The 21,662-nt window shown below is 33.2% G+C and overlaps 1 protein-coding gene across 2 annotated transcripts in view; it reads right to left on the bottom strand.

Annotated features, from left to right (window-relative positions):
• The window catches only part of LOC125055911 (cAMP-specific 3',5'-cyclic phosphodiesterase, isoforms N/G), a 343,092-nt gene that overhangs the window by 307,442 nt on the left and 13,988 nt on the right, over positions 1 to 21,662 (bottom strand). The window contains exons 1-2 of one of the 2 annotated variants that reach the window (XM_047658645.1): positions 21,219 to 21,299; positions 10,036 to 10,468 (exon numbers count right to left, since the gene is read on the bottom strand). In XM_047658645.1, coding sequence (XP_047514601.1) covers positions 10,036 to 10,124 — 89 coding nt within the window. In that variant the 5' untranslated portion in view covers positions 10,125 to 10,468; positions 21,219 to 21,299. Of the gene's footprint in view, positions 1 to 10,035; positions 10,469 to 21,218; positions 21,300 to 21,662 lie in introns of those variants that run through there. The other variant, XM_047658644.1, reaches the window with a different exon arrangement.

The raw sequence follows: 21,662 nt of genomic DNA on the forward strand, positions 1-21,662 counted from the left end.
ACGTCGTAGGTACGATCTCCGGCTGGGCACCAATGGACTTTCTTTCTATATGGCCATTTAACATTCGCTCGAACGGTGAAGGAAAATATCGTGAGGAAACCGGCTTGCTTTAGACCCAAAAAGTCGACAGCGTGTTTAAGGCACAACAGGTTCATCACCTACTTGCCTATTAGATTGACAAATGATCATGAAACAGATACAGAAAATCTGAGGCCCAGACCTAAAAGCGGCACTGATTTATTTATTTTAAACCGTAGCATTCAAAAGAAACTCTTTGTATCAAAAACTTCGGATTTAATAGTCTTATAAATAAATTTCCAATCCTTTTAGTCCCCGACAGAGGTGGTTTGTAAGGTGAAGCTATACTTAGATGACTGTAAGTACAAAGTACTTAGAGAGAAGCAAAGTAAACATCCATTAACGTTGTGCCATCTGAGGCAAAGAATATTTAATAAAACTATTATCGCTTTATAATGACTCTGTCGTTTATTGATTCCCGGGAAATAATGCTTTGGTATTCATTTGAAAAACCACTTGGCAAATCCGTAATTGTATGAGTAATACTTTTGCCATTGTACAGTAATCAGAAAATTCATAATGAAATAGTTTTAGTACGTTACTTTCGAAGAGAATCGTAAAGACCTTTTTAAATATTTAATTTGTCTACGTTTATTTTTAAAGCTTCATATATATATATAAGTTACTTTATCTACCACGATGAAGGCTTCACTTGCTTTATACAAATCATTCCTTGCTTTATACAATCCTTGCTATTTGCCTTAAAGTTTTTATCTCCAAGTCCACATTAATACTGCCCGGTACAATTTTAATCGAGATTTCGTTTCCTTCGTATAAGAAGGGTCGATCTCATACTTTTCCCATTGTCAGTACCTATTACTAATGGCAATAATTTATTACCGAAACACATCAGTATTTAGTTATATATTTATAACTAAATACTAATAATATTAAATAATTATTTAATTTAATAGGTTACAAATTTCGGCGACGGAAAAAATATAATAATTATTTATGAATGCATGACACCACAGTGAACGAAATTAACAAAGAAAGATACAAAGTTTACAATACAATTTTTCCTATTCCTTCGTTACGGTAAAATACTAAGAAATAATCTTGTATCTAGCGGAAAAAATATTTTTTTAAAGAAGAGGTTGCAAACGGGCAGGCGGCTCACCTAATGTTACCGCCGCCCATGGACACTCTTAACGCATGAGGGCTCGCGAGTGCATTGCCGACCCTTAAGAATTAAATCAATCAATTATGACATTTAAAAAACCTAAACATTTTGCCTCCACCATTAAGCATACTAAAATGGGCAATACACATGATCGGTATTAGATTTTTAGCTCTGACATATGCTGGTTTTCTCATGACGTACTAACAAGCTAATTGCGCAGCAAAAAAATATCGTGTTTGAGAGTGACATGCCTTATTCATCTTATTACTTATTATGCTTAACAGAATTTATTTCCTCGGTTCAAAATCCTATAGCTTAAATCCTCAATCTCATCTTCATTGAGCTTACCTATATACGTGATACGTATACGTGATTCCAATTTAGTATCGAATCTCAGCGCGAGCAGGTTATAATAAACTTACGGAATGGCACAATTTCTGAGGCGTCGCTTTACGTCCCACAACGTACACTTGTTCGTTACGTACACGTTACGTAACACTTGTTTCTGTCATAACATTGTATAAAGGATTTCGATAAGCATTTATTGTAATCTTTGGTGTAATTAGAAGTACAATTTAATTTGAACGGATAAAAGATAGATTTTCAAGACAACACAAGAGACTATATGGGAAGGACCAAGGGGAAGAAGGAGAATAATGCGTCCTAGATAAAGATGGATAGAAGGTATAGAAGTGGACAGGAAGCGAATGGAGAAAGGAAGCCATGGGTTGTTGGCTGTCGACATGTCGGACATGGAGTACATGTCGGTTTCCTCACGACGTTTTCCTTCACCGTTAGAGCAAATGTTAAATGCGCACATAGAAAGAAAGTCCATTGGTGCAAAGCTGGGGAGTGAACCTACGACCTGAGGTATGAGAGTCGCATGCTGAAGCCACTAGGCTAACACTGCTCCAACTTATCACTGATACTTCATCGCAAAAGGAGTCATCTATTTAAAATGAAATGATAATTGTATGACATTAACATTACAGCCAATGTTGCCAATAGTATAACTGAACTCAGACAGAAAAGAAAACTAATGATTGTTAGCGAGCGTTTCTCTCTAATTTATTGCTTTTAAACAAATTTACAGTCAAATGACAATAATATTCATGTCGTGTCATTAATTTTATGTCAACTGTCAAATGTCTATTAGCAATACTCTGTGGACTAAATTAAAATTTTAAAAACAATTTACTCTCAGTATTAACTAATTTGTATTTATGGATTCTTTTCTTTGTTTTTATGGATTTTCTATTTATTAAATAGTTTAAAAGGCCATATCAGCGCTATCTTAGTGTTAACAGTATTTGTTACAGGAAACGTATTGCTAAAAGCTTCTATATTTTTATTTATATAATTTTAAATACTGTATATTATAGACCTACTAGCTGACCCGGCAAACGTTTGTTTTGCCATGTATATTATTTCTAGGAAACATTTTTTTAGTTCAATAAAAATAACTATTCGTATCTACAATAATAAAAATAGGAGGTGAAACTTAGGGGTTGTATGTATTTTTGTATGTTATATCATAAAAAATTGTCTAAAAAAATAAAAATATTTTTTTTGCAGTGACCATAGATAGTAGCCGATTCTCAGACTTACTGAATATACATAAAAAAAATCTTGTCGCTGGAACGAACATTGTGACACGATAATTTTATATACGTATATATATTGCTATATAATGCTTTATATGGCTGCATTCATTAAGATCTGAATAGCGAAACCGTCAATGAAGAAATTGAGAATCACGCCAAATTCTTTCAGTACCAGAAGCTCTTTTAAAGTCATCAAAAGGCTTGTGTGTAGTACAAATTATACTGACCAGTTCCAGTGAATACTGTGAACTTAAGCGTTTATTATACAGTATTTTAATGTATACCGTAGTGGCTTCAGCGTGCGACTCTCATCCCTGAGGTCGTAGGTTCGATCCCCCGCTGTACACCAATGGACTTTCTTTCTATGTGCGCATTTAATACGCTTGGACACAGGAGGCTGATCACCTACTTACCTAATAAATTGACGAATGATCATGAAACACAGACAACCTGAGGCCCAGACCTAAAAAGGTTGTAGCGCCGCTGATTTATTTTTAAGTGTAAATGTACTCAATCTAAAAAAAATATTATTACTTCGACTATTTATAAGTGTTCATTAACTTATCTCTGAAAGTATAAAGCAAGTATAAAGGCTATAAATTTCATTGAAGTTAATAATTCAGTCATAATCGATACTCAAATAAAGTTGCGTTGAAAGCAACAAAGTTAATATTATGTTTTCATTTAATACCTTTCAATCATGTCTAACAAAGTCAGGGATCGATTAATAATCCTACGCCGTATACAATAAAGACAAAGGCGTGTACTAAGCACTGTATATGTTTGAATAGACGTTATAATGATGAGCTTTTTAGCACAGATGTATTCCCAATAGCAATACTGACTTCAACGTTAAGCTGTACCGACCCTGGGGAGATTATTAGCTGCGGATATTGAGAGAGAACAAAATTCCATACAATAACGTCGGGATTTGTCGTATTGACAATACCAACACTATGGACGTGATAAACTAAAAAACTACCTAACTGATTTTTGTACGGTTTTCATAATGTGATTCTTGAGTAAAATTTAAAGAATTTATGAGTTTTTTGACGTGACAACGTCTTATAATTCGATGGAGCCGGCTGCACGCACGAAAAAACATAACTCATGCGGCGTTACCTCGCTCTGAGGCGTTCCTTAAGGCTTGAAGTGCAAGCGAGAGCGCGGAACGAGCGACAAAGAGGCACAATCAGCCTCCACGACCGACCGACCGACTTTACAGACAACCGATTTAAAAAAAAAGAGTTTAAAACTGAATAATTTTGACCTACAATAGGTAGTTACTGTTGAATATTTACGCATTTTGATATTTTTATAGTATTAATGATATCGTTATATCCCTTTAAAACTACAATAAATTAAAACTAAAATATTTTTTGTTATTAGATTTTTTTACGAACACTAGGAGAAAATAACAGTAGTGGAATAAAAATTCGACTTTCAATACTTTTTATAACCGTTCTAAAAAATCTCATATTGGCTGACGGCTATCGCGTATCGCTTTTGAAATCACTAGTGAAAAATACCAATAGTTCTATGGAAGCTTTTCATGTTAACTTTTTTAACATAATCGATGAATGCACATTAAGTCAAGGTTCAAGTTATATTATAATTAAAATTGTAATTTATCCTATATAAGAACCATGTAATTTACATTATATACTTCAATGGATAATTTATGATTAAATAACAAAAGAATCCTTTCTGAGATATTTGCAAGGTTTTCCTTATGTTTATTAATGTGAATAAAGTCACACAAAGCCCTGTAATTAAATATATTTTGTATCTGTTATATGTAGGGATCCCCGTGACCTCTCAGCAGGATCTCCAATATGGCTGTTGGTTAATCATGTGCGAAAGAGGTACCGGATGCTAAAAGAAACCTTAATTCTTGTATAGAAGTATTCTTGGCTGTGAAATAATCAAATTGTCATATGTTTAATTTTCACATATATAACTTTATGATATATTTAATCAGTTACAAATAGAGTAACTAACCATAGATGCAGATAAATGTCGTCATACTAAATGATAAAAGATCAATATGGAATTAAAAAAATAAACATTTAAAATAAATTTAATAAATATCAGGAATTAATAAAAAAAATCACTGGCGCCACAAACATTTTAGGTCTGGGGCCTCACATTTCTGTATCTCTTTCATGATAATTTGTCAATCTAATAGGCAAGTAGGTGATCAGCCTTTTTGGGTCTAAGGCAAGCTGTGTTCCTCACGATATATTCACAGTTCTAGTAAATGTTAAATGCGCACATAGAAAGAAAGTCTATTGGTGCACAGCCGGGGATCGAACCTACGACCTAAGGGATGAGAGTTGCATGCTGAAGCCACTAGGCCAACACTGCTCTCAGTAGTAGTATATCAAGTATTAGTAATTTAATTAATTTCTTTGTAAACATATTAGTTTATGATATAGACCTTTTATACGAGCCAAGGCTGTACATTTTGCTCACTCGGGCTATCTTAGTTTAGTTTAGTTATACGCGAGTGGTTAATATAGAGTAAAACAAAAATCTACTTTTATTTAAAGTACCCTAATGACCTAGGAACCGTACACCTTCAAATAACAGACCAGATGTCTTCACACCGGAACCAAACAACATACAAATTGAGAGCGAAACTAAATATTATTCAAAATATCGTTGAGAGTACTCATAAAGTCAGCACTAAAAAGTAACAGCCATTTTAATGTTGCATTTATTACTGCACGCTAAAACATTGAGACATTTTATGTTTTACCGCAAGGTTTTACTCAGTTAGTATTACTATATAAATGGCTATAAAAAACATCATGAATATTAAATAATTATTTCAATACAATACCAGCTTATTAATCTACAAAATTCTAAATGACCCACTAACACTAACATTAATTTCACTAAAATAAGCCAAATTCAGAAGCGCACTTCACGACGCCCTCACAATCTTATTATACCGAAGTTTAGAACTAATAACGGTAGAAAAACATTGAGCGTTGGGGGAGTGCTGCGGTACAATAGACTACCACAAAATATAAAAAGTGCAGACAGCCTGGCAATATTTAAACTTAAACTAAAAGACCATCTCCTGAGTGATCCTAATTACCTACGCAAATGACAGTCCACCCAAGTTATACTTCGATGATTGATCCTTGACTCTTAAACACGACGTGATAAATTGTATTTTTAGTCTATAAGTCTCATGTAAGTGACCATTGTCTGTAATGAGAAAATAATTGTTTTAAACCTAAAACATAAATCAACAACACGAGATTACTCCAAGTTTCCAGTAGTTGTCACAAGTTGCCCGATGAGGCTTCTAACCTTCTTGGAGCGCAAACTGTCATACAAACTGGACTTATCGAAAACCCAACAACAACAAGATACACAACATAAAAGATTTTGCACAAAAATTTACTATTAAACTATTAATAATAATACAGTGGCAGTACAACCCTCTGTAGTTCTTCACCTCAAACTTTATTCATTAATCACTTAAGGCCAGAAAGGTGATCAACCTTTCTGTGTCCGTCTAACGAAGCTTACCGTTGGAGCAAGTGTAATTTGGTACATCAAAAATTCCATTGGTGCCACGATTTGAATGCATGAACTCAGGGGTTTGATACACGTAACCCAACACTCTGTTCTTTAAATATTACTCGCTATACTAACAACCGTAGTCACAGACATTTTTTATTATTTTAAATTTATAAGTTCTATAACAACGTGTATACATAAAATTATGCAAGAAAATATGACATCACAAGTTTTACACACATACACATTAATTATATTAGAACATAAGCAAGCTAGCAAGGGAAAAAAATAAACAACAACAAAATAAAAAAAAGGGTGCGTGTACTTATGTACGCGCGTAAGAAGTTATACTTCTTTGGCATTATTAAAAATAGTTTTTGATTGCATGCAAATAATTAATTACAATTAAATAATCAAAGACTGAAAAAGGAGTCATTATAGTCAATAAAGTTCAGTTTACATTTGAAAAATTAAATAAATAAATATTTATTATTATTTTCTTACATTAAGTGAAACATAAATTATATTATTATTCGAATGTTGTTTTTAAATTATGTCCAATGCCGTAGCATCTTCCGTGGGCATTTCACTTCATTCTAATAATTTTGTGTCACGGTGCAATAATTTTTCATAACGCGCCTAAAAAAGTATAACTTCAATAATACAAATAAACTTAAACCTCATCAAACCCATGCTGTTTCGGAATAAGTATGGGTTTAATAAAACTATAAATTGTATTGTTCAAATGTCATTTGAGTTCTGATATTAAACCATATGAATAAAATATTGGCAGTTTACAAAAATATGGCATAGTTTAAAATTGTGCCACTCATAGATATCATCTCAAGATATATGTCACAATTTAGTATTCATCAAGCGAAAGACTTTATACGATGTCCATTTACATTTGTAACCTAAAGTTATACGTTCTTCTGATCCATTTGAAGTGGGTTTCAAGATTTATGTATATTGGACATTCTTCGCCGTTACCCAAATATTTGGGAAATACTAACAACAAACATTCTTAGGCTACTGTTTTCGTATGGAGACAGCATTAGCTAGATAATTTTGGTGATCTTTCTTCTTCTTCAGGTGCCACTTTCCTACTAAACTTTACTACGCGAGGGGGCCGATGGCTGGCCATGCGTCACGCTCGTGAACGGGTCCTGTTTGTGGTGACTGGTCGTACTTGAATTCGTGATGGCGGTGATGTTGGTTATTTCGACTATGTGTTTGCGTGTTGTTCCCACGAGAATGTAAGTGCGTGCTCCTATTTCACCATGCCTTCTGCTGATAGAGGACTAATCTTTGTTTTTAATTTATGTTAATATTATTATTAGTTACTTAAAATGTCACATGGGACATAGTGTAATGGTTGCAGCTCCTTACAAACATTTTGTTAAACAAAAAAATGGCGATTAAAAAGAGTGGTGGAGAGTTTATTGCCAGTTCTTCTCTCCCGTTCTACGCCCTTGATTTGGGAACTGGCAGTAAATGTAAAATTAGAAGCATTAATATGTATTTCTTTACTGACAAGTCTTTTTTTTTATACCCAGCAAATCAAGTTGTTGGCTGTTAACAACTTGAATTGCTGGGTATCTTGCGCTAGTCTAAAAAGCTCCTCGGCGGATGTGATGCTGGTCCAATACCGTACGTTCCCCAACCACGACTTCTTCCTTCTAACAGCCCGTCTCTTGCCTTGAATGCCTATCATTATAAGCCGCAACCAGTCGTATCGATGATGACACAAAATCCGTGTCCGAGATATGCGACTTTCCGTTCTCTTAATAGAAGGTATTTTTTACGATGAAGTTCTTTTACCGTGACTGACAAAATCCAATACGCTTTTGACATACGCGTGCCTTGATTCATTTGTTTTAAGTTCAAGATGCTTGAAAAACTTGGCGATTAAAAAGAGTGGCGGAGAGTTTATTGCTAGTTCTTCCCTTCCGTTCTACGCCTTTGATAGCAGTAAATGTAAAATTAGAAGCATTCCATGTATATTCCTTTATTGACGTTCATAAGTGTACATTGTGTTACCTACATGATTAAATGATTTTTGACTTTTGTAAGTAGCTGAAATCATTACGTTGATCCAGGTGATACGAGTCAATTAAAAAAAATACAGCCGTTTTATTTGTTAAGATACCTTCATTGTAAAGCTTGTTAATGATAACTGTTGGAGAACTTTGAAAAAATAAACAGATAGTCTATGACCTACGTAGGTAATAGAATAATTAAATACACAAACAACTACAATACTTATAATTATTGAATTTAAAATTGTGAAGAACAAGACCGCGAACAAAACTATGGTAAATTGAAAAAGTTGTGGCGTCCGCCACGGGTAGCTGCGCAAAGTTTTCAAGTCTACAAAGCTAATAGCAAGAAATTGCGTTTATTAACAGCTATCCCACTGGTCTCTGAGAAAGCGCAGCTTGTCGACGAATACTTAAATATTCCTTTTTGCTTTAAATAGTTGGGGTAAGTTTTTAATATCGCACGATTCCTTGACTTTATAATATAGTTGAAAACTTGTATAGGGTTCCTCCGGTAAGTGAATAAAAATTAGACAAATAAGTATTATAAGTAGGAATTTATAGTTAGAAGTGTTAATATTGGAAGTTTGGAAGATTCTACGACATTGTTCCTACAGTGGAATTTGGTTGCTTAAAGACCGCAAACCACACCGGAATTTAATTTGGAACCTAATATAATAATTTGTATCACTTTCTCAAACTTAGTATTAATTTATATACAATATACTAGTTCTGAATTTTCATCGGTGACCACCATTATTTGGAATACACAATTGCGCTCGTAATACCAATTATTATATTTTTTTAAGATTTATATTATGATGCATATTTTAATCCCAAATTAAAATTAATCACGTACAAAATAATGTCGCGTGTAGCGTTCCTTCAGTATTTAAAATAAATCCTTAAAGATATTTGATAGTCTTTACTCTGGACAGGCTGTTAAAAATTGCGCTTAACCATAAAACCATAGCACATGGAGTAATAGGTGTAGTAGTGTATCAACTCACACTAAGTAAAAGTCACATTGTTTTGTCTTGTTCGTGTTATTTCCAAATAAATCATTATTTAATAATCAAGGCGTAGTTTTTTTAATCTAACTTGCTGCTGGGATGTTCCCAAAAATTCAATAAAATAACATTGTTTTGTAGTAGACTCATCACAGCGTCTATGCGAACATTTACGAATCTATTTGAAGTCTAGCTAGAACCAGAATAACATGTTGTTGTATAGAAATAGTCAAGATTAGGATGCGTTTTATTTTAATCTCACGACATAAGTTAGTAGCATGAGATTTAGATCTCCGATATTATATTACAAAAACAATATTTAAAGATTTAAAAACTCAGGTTGGTCATCAGTCTCTCTAAAAATAATGAATAATACTTAAAATAAGTATTATTAAACGTTTGAAATTAAAATACAGTAGCTATCAACATTATTATTCAACGCAGTTATTTTAATAAACGTCTAAAAAACTGTACGGACGCACTTCTGCCGATGAAATTCAAAAAGTAATATTTGCTTTTGGCACCGACTTTTAAGATGATTTTACGACCATCTCAACGACAAACTGTATATATTTTTATGACAACTGTACCAATATTCTGCAAAAAGCTTACGACTGTTATATTCAGACCCCAATAATACTTACCGAACATTGGCGAGGGTGTGTCTCCGGCTCTTTAGGTATCTTCCGTGGTATTTCTGCAGCTCGCCAATACTGCCTTGTTCAGCCTGCATTTTGACGAAATGAAGTTGCGGGGGCGGCGGCTCTTCTCCAGTTTGACCAGAGGGCGAAGCGCTAGTAGCTGCGCTACGCTTTCTGGCCTTATTGGACTTTCTGGCCGCCGCAGAGACACATATCTTGACTGATGAAGGGCTTCCAAAACCTCGCTTTTTGCTCGAACTCCTTGAGGATGTGTAAACAGTGTCCGAGCTGCTTCTTGTGCTTTTGTAGGAGGGGGTGAGGGTAGCGTCCGTGGCGTCTTCTAGGGGCCAGTCGGAATCGTCCTCTTCTTCTATACCGGGCAAGGGGGATTGTTGTCCAAGTGGGCGGGGAGAATTTACAATTGGCTCTGGAACGACTGAAAATAAAATTATAGATTCAATAACATGATACAATAAGAAGTAACTTTAGCAATTCACGCAGCGGTTTATACTGGAAGAAAATGCATAGCAGTGAAAAATCTATGAGAAACTTTAATATTAGAACGAAGTTCCTTATCGCGCGTTGTGAAATGGGGCTAGACGGAAAAAATTCTTACGAAAAGTTGTCACGACACTTTTTTGCTATTTGCTATTGTAATACACCGGTTCTCGTCCGATCACCGAAGTTAAGCAACGTCGGGCGAGGTCAGTACTTGGATGGGTGACCGCCTGAGAACACCTCGTGATGTTGGCTTTTTTTTTCGTCGTAAGATTGGTGTCGAGAAAATCTATCATACTGGTATTATACCAATTAACATATAAATTAATCGAAAGGAATTTCGTTCCATCCGGGTGTCCCTTGACACCTCTAAAGTTTTTTTGTTTTAATATCGTGATAATATTTTTTGCAATTATGATCGACTATACTGAGACTGACGAATGTAACCCGCACAGAACTTCACTAAATAAATGATTATCTATGAAAAAGATTTGTGGATCAAGAGTATTAGAATTCCAAAAGAGGTATTATGGTAAATCACATCCGGTAGCTCACAATAAGAGATCCTTCGGTATAGTAAAATGTATTGAAATTACGTATTCCGCGTTGGTTGGACCCGGCTTGGGATAATGGTTAATCTCCACCTTTCATTGGTGTCTTGTGGTTTAAGATAAATGGATTTTCAATGCTTTTTCAACGTTAATAATTCTAAGTTAGCCAAGAGACGCTACTTATTTATTTAAAAAAGTGTTTGGTTTTATTTTCAAAATTTTAAAACCAAAACGTATACGTGTGTAATGAATGTAATGTATCACCGACTATTTAATTGTGTATACTATCTGTATGTTTTTGGCCTAGTGGCTTGAATGTCGGGCGTTCGTTTCACGACAGTACGTCAATGGACTTTTTGAAATGTAACTTAACAAAATTTTACGGATGAAACGTAATAATTATAATATTAGCGTCACGAAGATATGTCGTAGAAAAGGGAGAGAGCGATTGAGAAAGTGAGAAGGGCGAATTACCTTATAGAAATTCTATTTTGAAAATTAAAATTTCTTAAATAGAATTTATGAAGATAATTTATATTTTATGCAAAATAATTTATTGAAATCTCAAATGAGGAATCGTAAATTAAAATGCCACGTGTTTTATTGTCGAAGAAAAAAACCACGGTGTGCGTCAAAGGCCCGATCACCAAATCGTTTCTATAAAATGAAATACATATAAATAGCAAATTGTGTAGCTAAAATTATGATTCGTTATCAATAGTCTAAATTGATTCATAACGTGCCTTTCAAATAAATAATTTCAATGAAACAGATAAGAACTCAAAAAACATTAAACCCAAACGATTGCGTGAGTTTCAGCTCTAGCGTCCGCAAATAAATGTTTCAACAATCAAACAATCTCCGATATTCTTTCAATAAAAGATTGGTTCAGTTGCTACATTATAAAGGAGTTACTTATAAGTATTGATAGCTCCGTTCTTGATTAAATTTTTCATTGTTAGAGTCTTAAGCCTAATATTCAGAATAAGCAATACTACTTCTATATTTAGAGTTCCAGTAGTTGAACCTACGACCTCTGTCATTCTTTACTACTGAACTTGGGTGATTGTATAAGAAGTAATTTAATGTTGTTTGTCTCGGAGTAAAGCGATTAACTTTCAGAGCGCTCAGAGAATAAATAAACTGCTAACTGTATTTTTTAAGCTTTACCTTAATTACATTTTTCGTTAGTTACTAATACAGTGGCGCTACAATCCAATATTTATTTGATATTTTTTATAGCCCGTAGGCCTTACACATTTGGTAGAATGATGAGTTTTGAAACATCAGTTCGTTGCCATGTTTTCACCGTAAAATGAGAGAAATCAGCATTTATCACGCGTCATTGTTTTGAAATTCTCCTTAATTTGAAGTAATCTGCTAATAACATAGCGCAATTAATCGGTTAGCAACACCCTATGCTAATTCGTTTGTATAATTCATTATTGTTTAGTATAAATTGACTGAAATATTACGATTGTTGAAGTCGCACATACACGAAATCAAAATATGTAAATATGATTTTCTTTAAAATCATATTTTTTATCAAAAATTTAAAAATGTGTGCCTGTACTAGGTGTACACACGTAAGAAGTGAAACTTCTTTATGACCTTATTTTTCGAAAAATGATCTACTACATGCAACTTTACAGAAATTGGTTAAATAAAGTTAAATTAGATAAAGTTTAACAAAAGGCTTTTATTATCATAGACATGAATACAAATACAATTATTTCATTTTAACTTATTACTGTACTACTATGTAGTACTAAGATTATTACAGAATTTCATTAATTGTAATAGAATTATTAGTATTACTATCATTGTTATCGTTATTATATATTTTTGTTACTAATGGCTTCGAATCTCTTCGGATCAACCGTGGTAGGGACAAGAAAAAGATGGCGCGTAACCGAAAAATGTGACAAATGTGTGTAAATTTTTTTTCCAACGCCGATAAAGAAGTTTGACTTCAAAAGGCAACATGGCGCGTAACCTGCTACAAAATTTCTCCCACACGTCGATAAAGAAGTTTCATTTCAAAAGATGGCGCGTAACGGAAAAATGTGACGCGTAACGAAAAAATGTTACACTAAATTTTTTTCCAACCCCGATAAAGAAGTTTCAATTCAAAAAAAAATATAAGATAAAATGTAACTTACAAGATTGTCATTAAAAGCTATATTCATTTTATATAGAAAAATAAGATTTTCAGTAAGTTATATAATCGACCCCTTATAACAATCTCATACTGATGATATAACAAGTAATCTTTAGCTGCCATTATGTGAACTTAAAAACCTCATTGTCTAGAAGTAATTCTGTTTCGAACTTTCACCCGTGAAATTACTGTATAAAGGCTTCAGCGCTTGCAACGCTATCGATCCGACCATTGTAAATATTGATACGCCGCTCCCACAGACGGCCTATTGTGGTGTGTAGCCAAATTGCTATGGGAGCTGGAAACTTTACACTTTGATTGCCAATAATGTAGTATGCAAATTGACCATTCAATCAAAATTGTCTCAAAGGAACTATCGATGTCAAGTAATTTTGCCTTTTATTGTATAGTTTAATTTTGTTTACACTTCGTTACCTTAAACCTACATATAAAAAACAAATTACATAAATTATTATGCGGCCTTATCGCTGACAAGCGATTTATTCCAGGCAACAGGAACTTATATGGAAAAGGAAACATGAGTTGATGAGTCATAATTAATAATATAAGTAGATAATTACAAGACAGAAGAGAAATGGTTAAAAAGAAAGACGAGCAGACCAAACAGCCCTGCCAACGAATCATTGTATAGTCGAAAAAATCTTGAATGACAAGGTCAAAAGCCCAAGACTGATCAGGCTGGATATTCACGGCCCCACATTAGGGACATAGTACTCAATTTTGCGAGTACCATACGGTAGTTGGTCCAGCTATGTCAGACACACTACACGACTTTTATCTTTTACCAAATAAAAAGATGAATTCAAATATAAATTTACTATTAATAAAGCTATAGGTAGGTTAATTGGTAGTAGGTAGGAAGGTAGGTTAATAATTTGTTTGTTCTTTTGGTTTTATATTATGTTTTAGTATGTTGGCTACGTCTCGAGTTGTATAAACTGGCACTTCGCCATGCTGTCTGCTCCAATAGACATATTAAACACATTAATGTAAAACATGTAATCCCTAAATAACCCTTACAGAGTAGGGGAGCGAGGGGCTAGTTGTAAAAATTTTAACAAATAATTGAATATCATGTAGTGTATTGGCTAAATTATTACCAAATAAACTTTGATCGATACCCTAACTATTAATCTATGAAGTCGAATTGAAATATTATCAAATCGACAGGTAACTATCTCACAATTATGATTTTTTTGAAAAAAGGGAAGTGTTACAACTTACCCCGTGGTTGGGGCTAGTTGTAACAACAAAAAAAAACAACAATATGACACCTTCAATCTTTATTTTTCGCAGATTTTTTAAATTTTCCTTTCCCCTTTCGCTTTTCTTTATCATCTTTTTTTGCTTTTTCTTCATCTTTTCTTCATATTCCACTCTCAAAGCTTCTTTTTCAGGTGTATCTGTCAGAATAGGAGACTTCCTTTTGTGTCTGCAAATTATATTTGTTTTTCGTGGTGGCGCCTTTGGTAATGGTCTAATCTTTAATTGGGAAAATTGATTTTGACCAGAGCAACTTGGAGTTGGTTTGTTCGCAGTTTCAATGTGGCGTATATTTCTGTTGTGGTGATATCCACTTCAGGAGCAGAATCTAATAAATAGTTGTGGATGTTCAAGATTCAACGATAAACTCTCACTTTCATTTAGAACATTTTCTGATTGTTCTGTAGGATCTGGACGATCAGTAACATAAGAGGGCGCAAAGTCACTATCTTGGAAAATATAAAACATTCAAAGACCAAATACCAGAAGCTTTAAATCCACTGATGATATTTGCAAGGTTCAAGGAAAGTGATAATGACTCCTTCACTACACTTCGGATGTCATAAATTGCCATCGTTTTTCCTGGATTATTATACATCCATGCAGTCTGTGCTCTGTTCACGTGGTTTTTAAAAGGGTCGTAGACTCCTACAACCATAGGTTGCAAATTTTGGGAGCAATGGGGGAAAACGATAACATGATAACATTGTTTTCTTTGGCTTTTTCGACAACTACAATATTCATACGTGAGCCATGATTATCGAGCAGTAACAGAACTGGCTCTTTCTTGGTAGGTTTCGCGTGTTTGATAAAATGATCTATAAAAATCAAGAATTATTTTTAGTCATCCACCCTGAAGAATTGCCAGCTCCCATGCAATCTTGAGGTCCACCGCGAATGAACATTTCTGAGTATTTAAGCCGGGGGAAAATAAACATCGGTCGTCAGAAACTTACAGCAATCTGGGGGCAAATTGTAACATGTTACAACAAGCCCCGAGGTTTTGTTACAACTAGCCCCTAGATATAGTTCTTAATATTTATCACGATAACTATTAAATCAACTTAGTAATCTCGACAACTGTTACACATCATCATAAATAGTTATATTGTAGCATAAAATAAAATATATAAAACTTTAAAGCTACGAAAATAGTAAAACTAACCAAAAATTTACGTAAGTAAAATTATAGGTTACCCGTCAACAATAAAGCGTTTGCACACACCCACTCACTACGCCGTCTGGTGGGACCCTGGCTGTGGTAAAGTGGCGTGGCACGTTATAAGTTTAAGATTAGGTAAAAAAAAAACGTGAATAAAATTCAAATTCCTATTGAAAAAGGTCTGTTACTATTTACCCCTGTTACAACAAGCCCCGCGCTCCCCTACATGGTATTTAATAAATTACAAGAAATTTACTTAGGATTATTTACAGAATAGAACTTGTTATAATAATTTAGAATTGGCTTTTGATAATCTGATAAAAATGTGATTGGTTGATATACTTTAGTTTCCAGCATATCAAAACTAATTTTGAATTCTATCTTGAACACACAGAGGAGGTGTAGGGATACATTTGCACGGAGATGTGGCTCAGAATGGATGAGTCAGAGATAGGACGAATCTCTCTCATGCCTGAGGACGTAAGTTCGATTCCCGGCTGTGCACCAAAGGACTTTCTTTCTATATGCGCATTTAACATTCGCTCGAACGGTGAAGGAAAACATCATGAGGAAACCGACATGCCTTAGACCCAAAAAGTCGACGGCGTGTGTCAGGCACAGGAGGCTGATCACCTACTTGCCTATTAGATTTAAAAATGATCATAGAACAGATTCAGAAATCTGAGGCCCAGACCTAAAGAGGTTGTAGCGCCACTGATTTATTTTTGTATATTTTATAGTTTAATTTGGTAGCAATAAATAATTTGTTATGTATTCATTATGTAAGTGTTACTTACCTATTTAAAAATAACATTTACTTTGATTGCCATTTAAAGTCCCTTTTATTAACCATTTAATCCATTTAATTGTCTTTAATTGAAGGCGCGTTTAAATTTATTCATTAAAACTGTATACCCATTTCAGAATTATTCCCTTAGTTTAAAATATCTTAGCTCATCCTTAAATAAATGTCACCCAGCTTTCATAAAATATATTAAACTTTGACTCGGCGTCACAGCCTTCTGAATAGCGGCATTTAATTAATCTAATAGAGTGTAATCAAACTAAGCAAAAGCAGCGCTTACGTCTATTAAAACGTTATTTAGAATATTAAGCTTGTAGGGTTCATATTGTATTTATTATTAGCGTAAAAGTTCTATTGATTTCTACCAACAATTTTATTAAAAAGAGTAGCGGATAGTTGTGAGTTATATGTTGACGAAACGTGAAAACTTGCGTACGTATTAACTGGATGACCCCGTGAACTTCGTATCACATACATATATTTGTGTCAAAAGTCAATACAAAACTTCGAAAAGAGACCAATGAGATCGGACCTCGTCTTGGAGTATTTTTCTTTATTGTTAATTGTGTTTAAGTTTAAACCTTCCCAGAACTTCCACGATTTAACCTAACATTAGTTATAGCTTCATGTAGTATTAAATAAAATAATCACTTTATCACATTCATAAATAAATGAATCTTTCTTAAATAATTGGACTACCCAACGTGAAAATAGCTTTTTATAAACTAATCAAAACAACTATAAACTAAAACTTAAATAATTCATTTATGTATAATAACTTTTAATAAACTAATAAAAACAACTATAAACTAAAACTTAAGAAACTAAAATCTGTATAACACAATTGTAGTAATAAACTATAATATACCTAAATTTTTAAAGTATTTTTCTTTATACATTTGAATTCAGTACCTACTCATATTGTAAAACAGCCACCATTTCGCGACGACTTATGTTACTTGTTGTGAGGAAGAGAAAGCTAATCACCTATTAATGAAACTGAAATGATGAGAGATAAAAAAATCCGTTGGTACATATTCGCTGTGATTCGACGACTGGTTAAAGATTAGTTGGCCTAAGCTGTCATACAAAGGCAACATAGCTATATTTTAAATTATAACATACAATTACACTCTAAATATACACATTCAAATTTCACCAGTTCCCTACTTAATTACGTGCATTTTCTTCAGAAATGTAATCTGAAAACAAAAGCTATTTTTATCTATCAAAATAGAAGCTGGCTTTGTTTTAACCGTGTGTTTTCATTTCTGTTCTTAACCCGAATATTTTGTAATTAGTACGATGAGAGCAAACACGACGAAATGAACTATCAAGACCCTTCTTAGAATTATTTTTGCTTTGGAAAATAATACCGGTTCATGTCAAGTAAAGCTTCCAAACTAAAGTTTTAATGTAATCTAGTACCCTTTTTTAACGCCATTCTAACCTCCTTACCTTGTTCTGTGTGTTAATTGGAAAATATTTTATTTTTACATTTAGATTATTAAATTAGAAAAGTGCCAGAAAATATTAGCATTAATATGATATGACGCTTTAGACCAGTGTTTCTTAACGTTCCCCACGTTGCCCAGGGGGGCATTATGATCATTAAGGGGGCATTCATTTATTAAAATTATTTGAAATATAAATTTAAGTTGTTCATTATGTTTTGAAAATTTACTTGCTGTGTTTTTCGTTACTAATTTCCTAGTGATTTCTTACTAAAACCTATCATTTAAGTTTCTTCAGTGAACAATTCAATTTTTACAATTATGTATGTTACATATTGGTGGGGATAAGAATTTTAGAAATGCTAAGGTGGAGCATGGCCAAAAAGGTTGCGAAACACTGATTTAGACTAAAAATAAGCCACGATTATGAATATGATGTTAGCTGTTTCCCACTAAGATGTAAATTAAAGCGAAAAAGGTCTTTCAACAGATTTTGGTCAAAACCCCAAGTGTATATAACCACTCTTTGCATATTTATACAAATTACAAACACAAATAAGTTTAGAAAGTTCTTAAGTAGGTTAGTGTTGTTTTACTTGTAACGTGTTAAAAGTTTACTTTTACAATTTAAAAATAGAATTTAAAAGACCAAATCGAAAAATTTCAAATATAAAAAAACAACATTTCAATTTTCAACATTCACGGGCCGACATCGGCAGATACCGTAAGCACGCTAAATGTCTGTAAGCTTGATTATTTTCAATGTTAAATTATTAATGAAAAACCTATAATCAGTAAATCGATTTAATAGTAAAGTACTTTACAAATACTAGTGAGACAGTAATATTAAATAACTTGTCATTTTAAATAATGCTTCAAATGTGGCATTTATTATATACGTATGTATGGCATTAATATCTCTAGATTCGAAATTTAAATTATAGTCATATTTACTTTTTTTTTAATATAATAGGGGGGCAAACGCGCTTAGGGCGCCCAAAAAGGGCAGCCCATAGACACCAATTTTTAGTGGATGAGTTGCCGGCCTTTGAGGGGGGAGTATACTCGGTTTTTGAACATTTGGAGGTCGTATCTCTGAGGGTAGACACCCACCGGGAGTCGATTCCACAGTTCGCTAGTTCGCAAAAGAACATTAGTGCAGTGGTAGCCAAGAGCGTTCAATTCTTAATCTTGAGGTGGTAGGTTTAATGCGCGCCTGTGCACCAATGGATTTTTCTGTTTATGTGCGCATTAACACTGGTACGGTGAAGAAAAAGATCATGCAAATTTAAAAAAAAACATGATACTAATGCAAAAATCGTCCAAGGCTTGTGCGGCAAGTCACTGATTTTTTCTATGAATTTACATCATGTTTTCTCAAACGAAAGTTTAATTAAAAAATATTATCTATTGTACTATTTAAGCGTCAGCGTAACCTGAAAATAGGTTTGCATTAAAAGTTATCGTGGGAAATATGAATAAGAACTCGCTTCCTCTTTGAAGCTAAAATACGGGTTTCAAATTAATTAAACGAAGACAACATCAGAATTATTCAACTCGAACCCTTCAAAGACAAAGGTTAAGGGTAATCCAAGGTGAAGCCTATTTAGAATCCTCTCGTGAACGCTGCCTTTTTAATGCGAGCTGCTCTAGTAAAATTGAAAAACTTATTAATTTTTACATTTTCTTTGCACGAGAGAAAATGTTCACGTGACCTAAATAACCTTAGACTTATGAATTCTAAAGTGATATAGTTTGGAACGATTTAATGCCCACCGGATATAAAAAATTTCGTTTAGTTTTTTTGTATGAATTGTTTTTAGTGTTTTTTTGTGTTTTCTGTAGTTTTAGTTTGCACATATGTCTAAATTAAGCAATAATAAATTTAAAAAAAAATATTATAACGGAATTTGATATATCTGATGAATGAATATGGCTCTCAAGAACATAAGGATATTTTTGTTTGTAGTATTTTTGTTAATTAGTTAAATGAATGAAGTCAACTTCAACCTACGACTATATTATATACTGTGATAAATAAACCATAATTTGGCAGTCACTAGCAGATATTACAAAATTTGATGCGCAAAGATCCAAAGTCCGCTGGTGACAATACGATTTAAGCCTGCTTCTACTAGTAAAAAAATCTCTAATATTTCCTTATAAACCTAAAATTACGTCACACAGAAGTACGTGAAACGCGTATTTCTTAATGCTTGTATCATACGAATGATACGTAATCATTAAAACCGTTACACAAGGCTGAAACGTTCGAGTGGTCCGTCTTATGGCCCCCGATTGTAACCCGTTCATATTTCAATTCTGGCTTTTTCTTTTTTAAATTACGATTTAGCCTTACTTTTGACTAATTAATATATGACGGTAATTAATATATGATACATACAATAGTGCCTAAATGTTACATTGTATTTTACCTAATGTAATTTTCTAAGGTTACATATAAATGAAATTTCAATGTTCATAATTAATTTTTGGAAGTAAAGGCTTAATATTAAAACTAAATAATTTAAAACTTACCTAATTTACTAAAAAGGATATATAACGTAAGTATACAAGAACAGAGTGTCTTTTCTCTGTTCTTGTGTACAACTTTTTGTCACTTGCCACTGTTTAGCACTAAAGACTTTTTAGAGCGATCGATAGAATCTCAAATCTCGAAATCTTTTTAGATAAAATATTATTCAAAACTGATTGAATCTACGATCGTGAAGACATATACGGTAAGTCTTCTACTATTTGCTCGTAGGCCTCCTAGCGATTCCAGAAACAAAACATATATGAAAATGTTTCGAACCCTTAGTTACGATAACGTAACATTGTATTTATAAAAGATTATCGCACATGCACATCGCGTACATTTCTGTTATTGTATTGCTTCAATCCATCATAATTGGATAAAATATATTATACGTATTTTGATATAAAAATAACATTTTAAATTTAACTTATTTATAAACCAAGCGGTGATTTTAATAGTGTTAATGGCATTTCAAGTTTAAAAGTAATTATTAATTAATGTTATTATAACGTAATCAATGAAATTCGAGGATTTTGTGTTGCATGGTTTTTCGCAACCTTTTCAATATATCCTTATATTTAACATTTTTATAACGAATTATATAACTAAACTTTCGTGAGGAAACTCTTACTCTTCTTCTCTTTTCTTGTGAAATCGTAAAAAATCCGTTCGGTAGTTTTTGATTTATCGCATTAAATCGTTAATCGCCAAAAATGTGTATAAAATACATACATAAGAATCATTTCAATCCAGTGCAAACAAATTTCAAATCACTAACACTATGAACATTTTCACATATTTTTACACTCTCACTGTATGACCGTATCAAATGGCGAACGCAAAACTACTAAGTATGTTAGCGGTAGAAGACGCGCTGTGTTCACTTAGATACGACAAATTCAATATCAAATTTATCACTATTCTTTGTATTTTTATTGCAATATGCAAGCCAACATTCTCAGATATGAAGTTTTACGTTTAGTTGTTTTGGGACTTTACATAACATCTTAATATAGTTTATAGGCGTTTTATATGTTAAAATTTCTGTCAAAAACGTAGCATTAAACCACACATCAACACTGGATTCGATTCCCGGTAAAATGAATAGTTTCGCATTAATAGGAAAGCATGTTTTTGCTTGCTTTTAAAAAATTTACCTGCTCATTTTTTTTTTTA

The sequence above is a fragment of the Pieris napi genome, chromosome 14, assembly GCF_905475465.1.
Source record: "Pieris napi chromosome 14, ilPieNapi1.2, whole genome shotgun sequence".
Classification (NCBI taxonomy): domain Eukaryota; kingdom Metazoa; phylum Arthropoda; class Insecta; order Lepidoptera; family Pieridae; genus Pieris; species Pieris napi.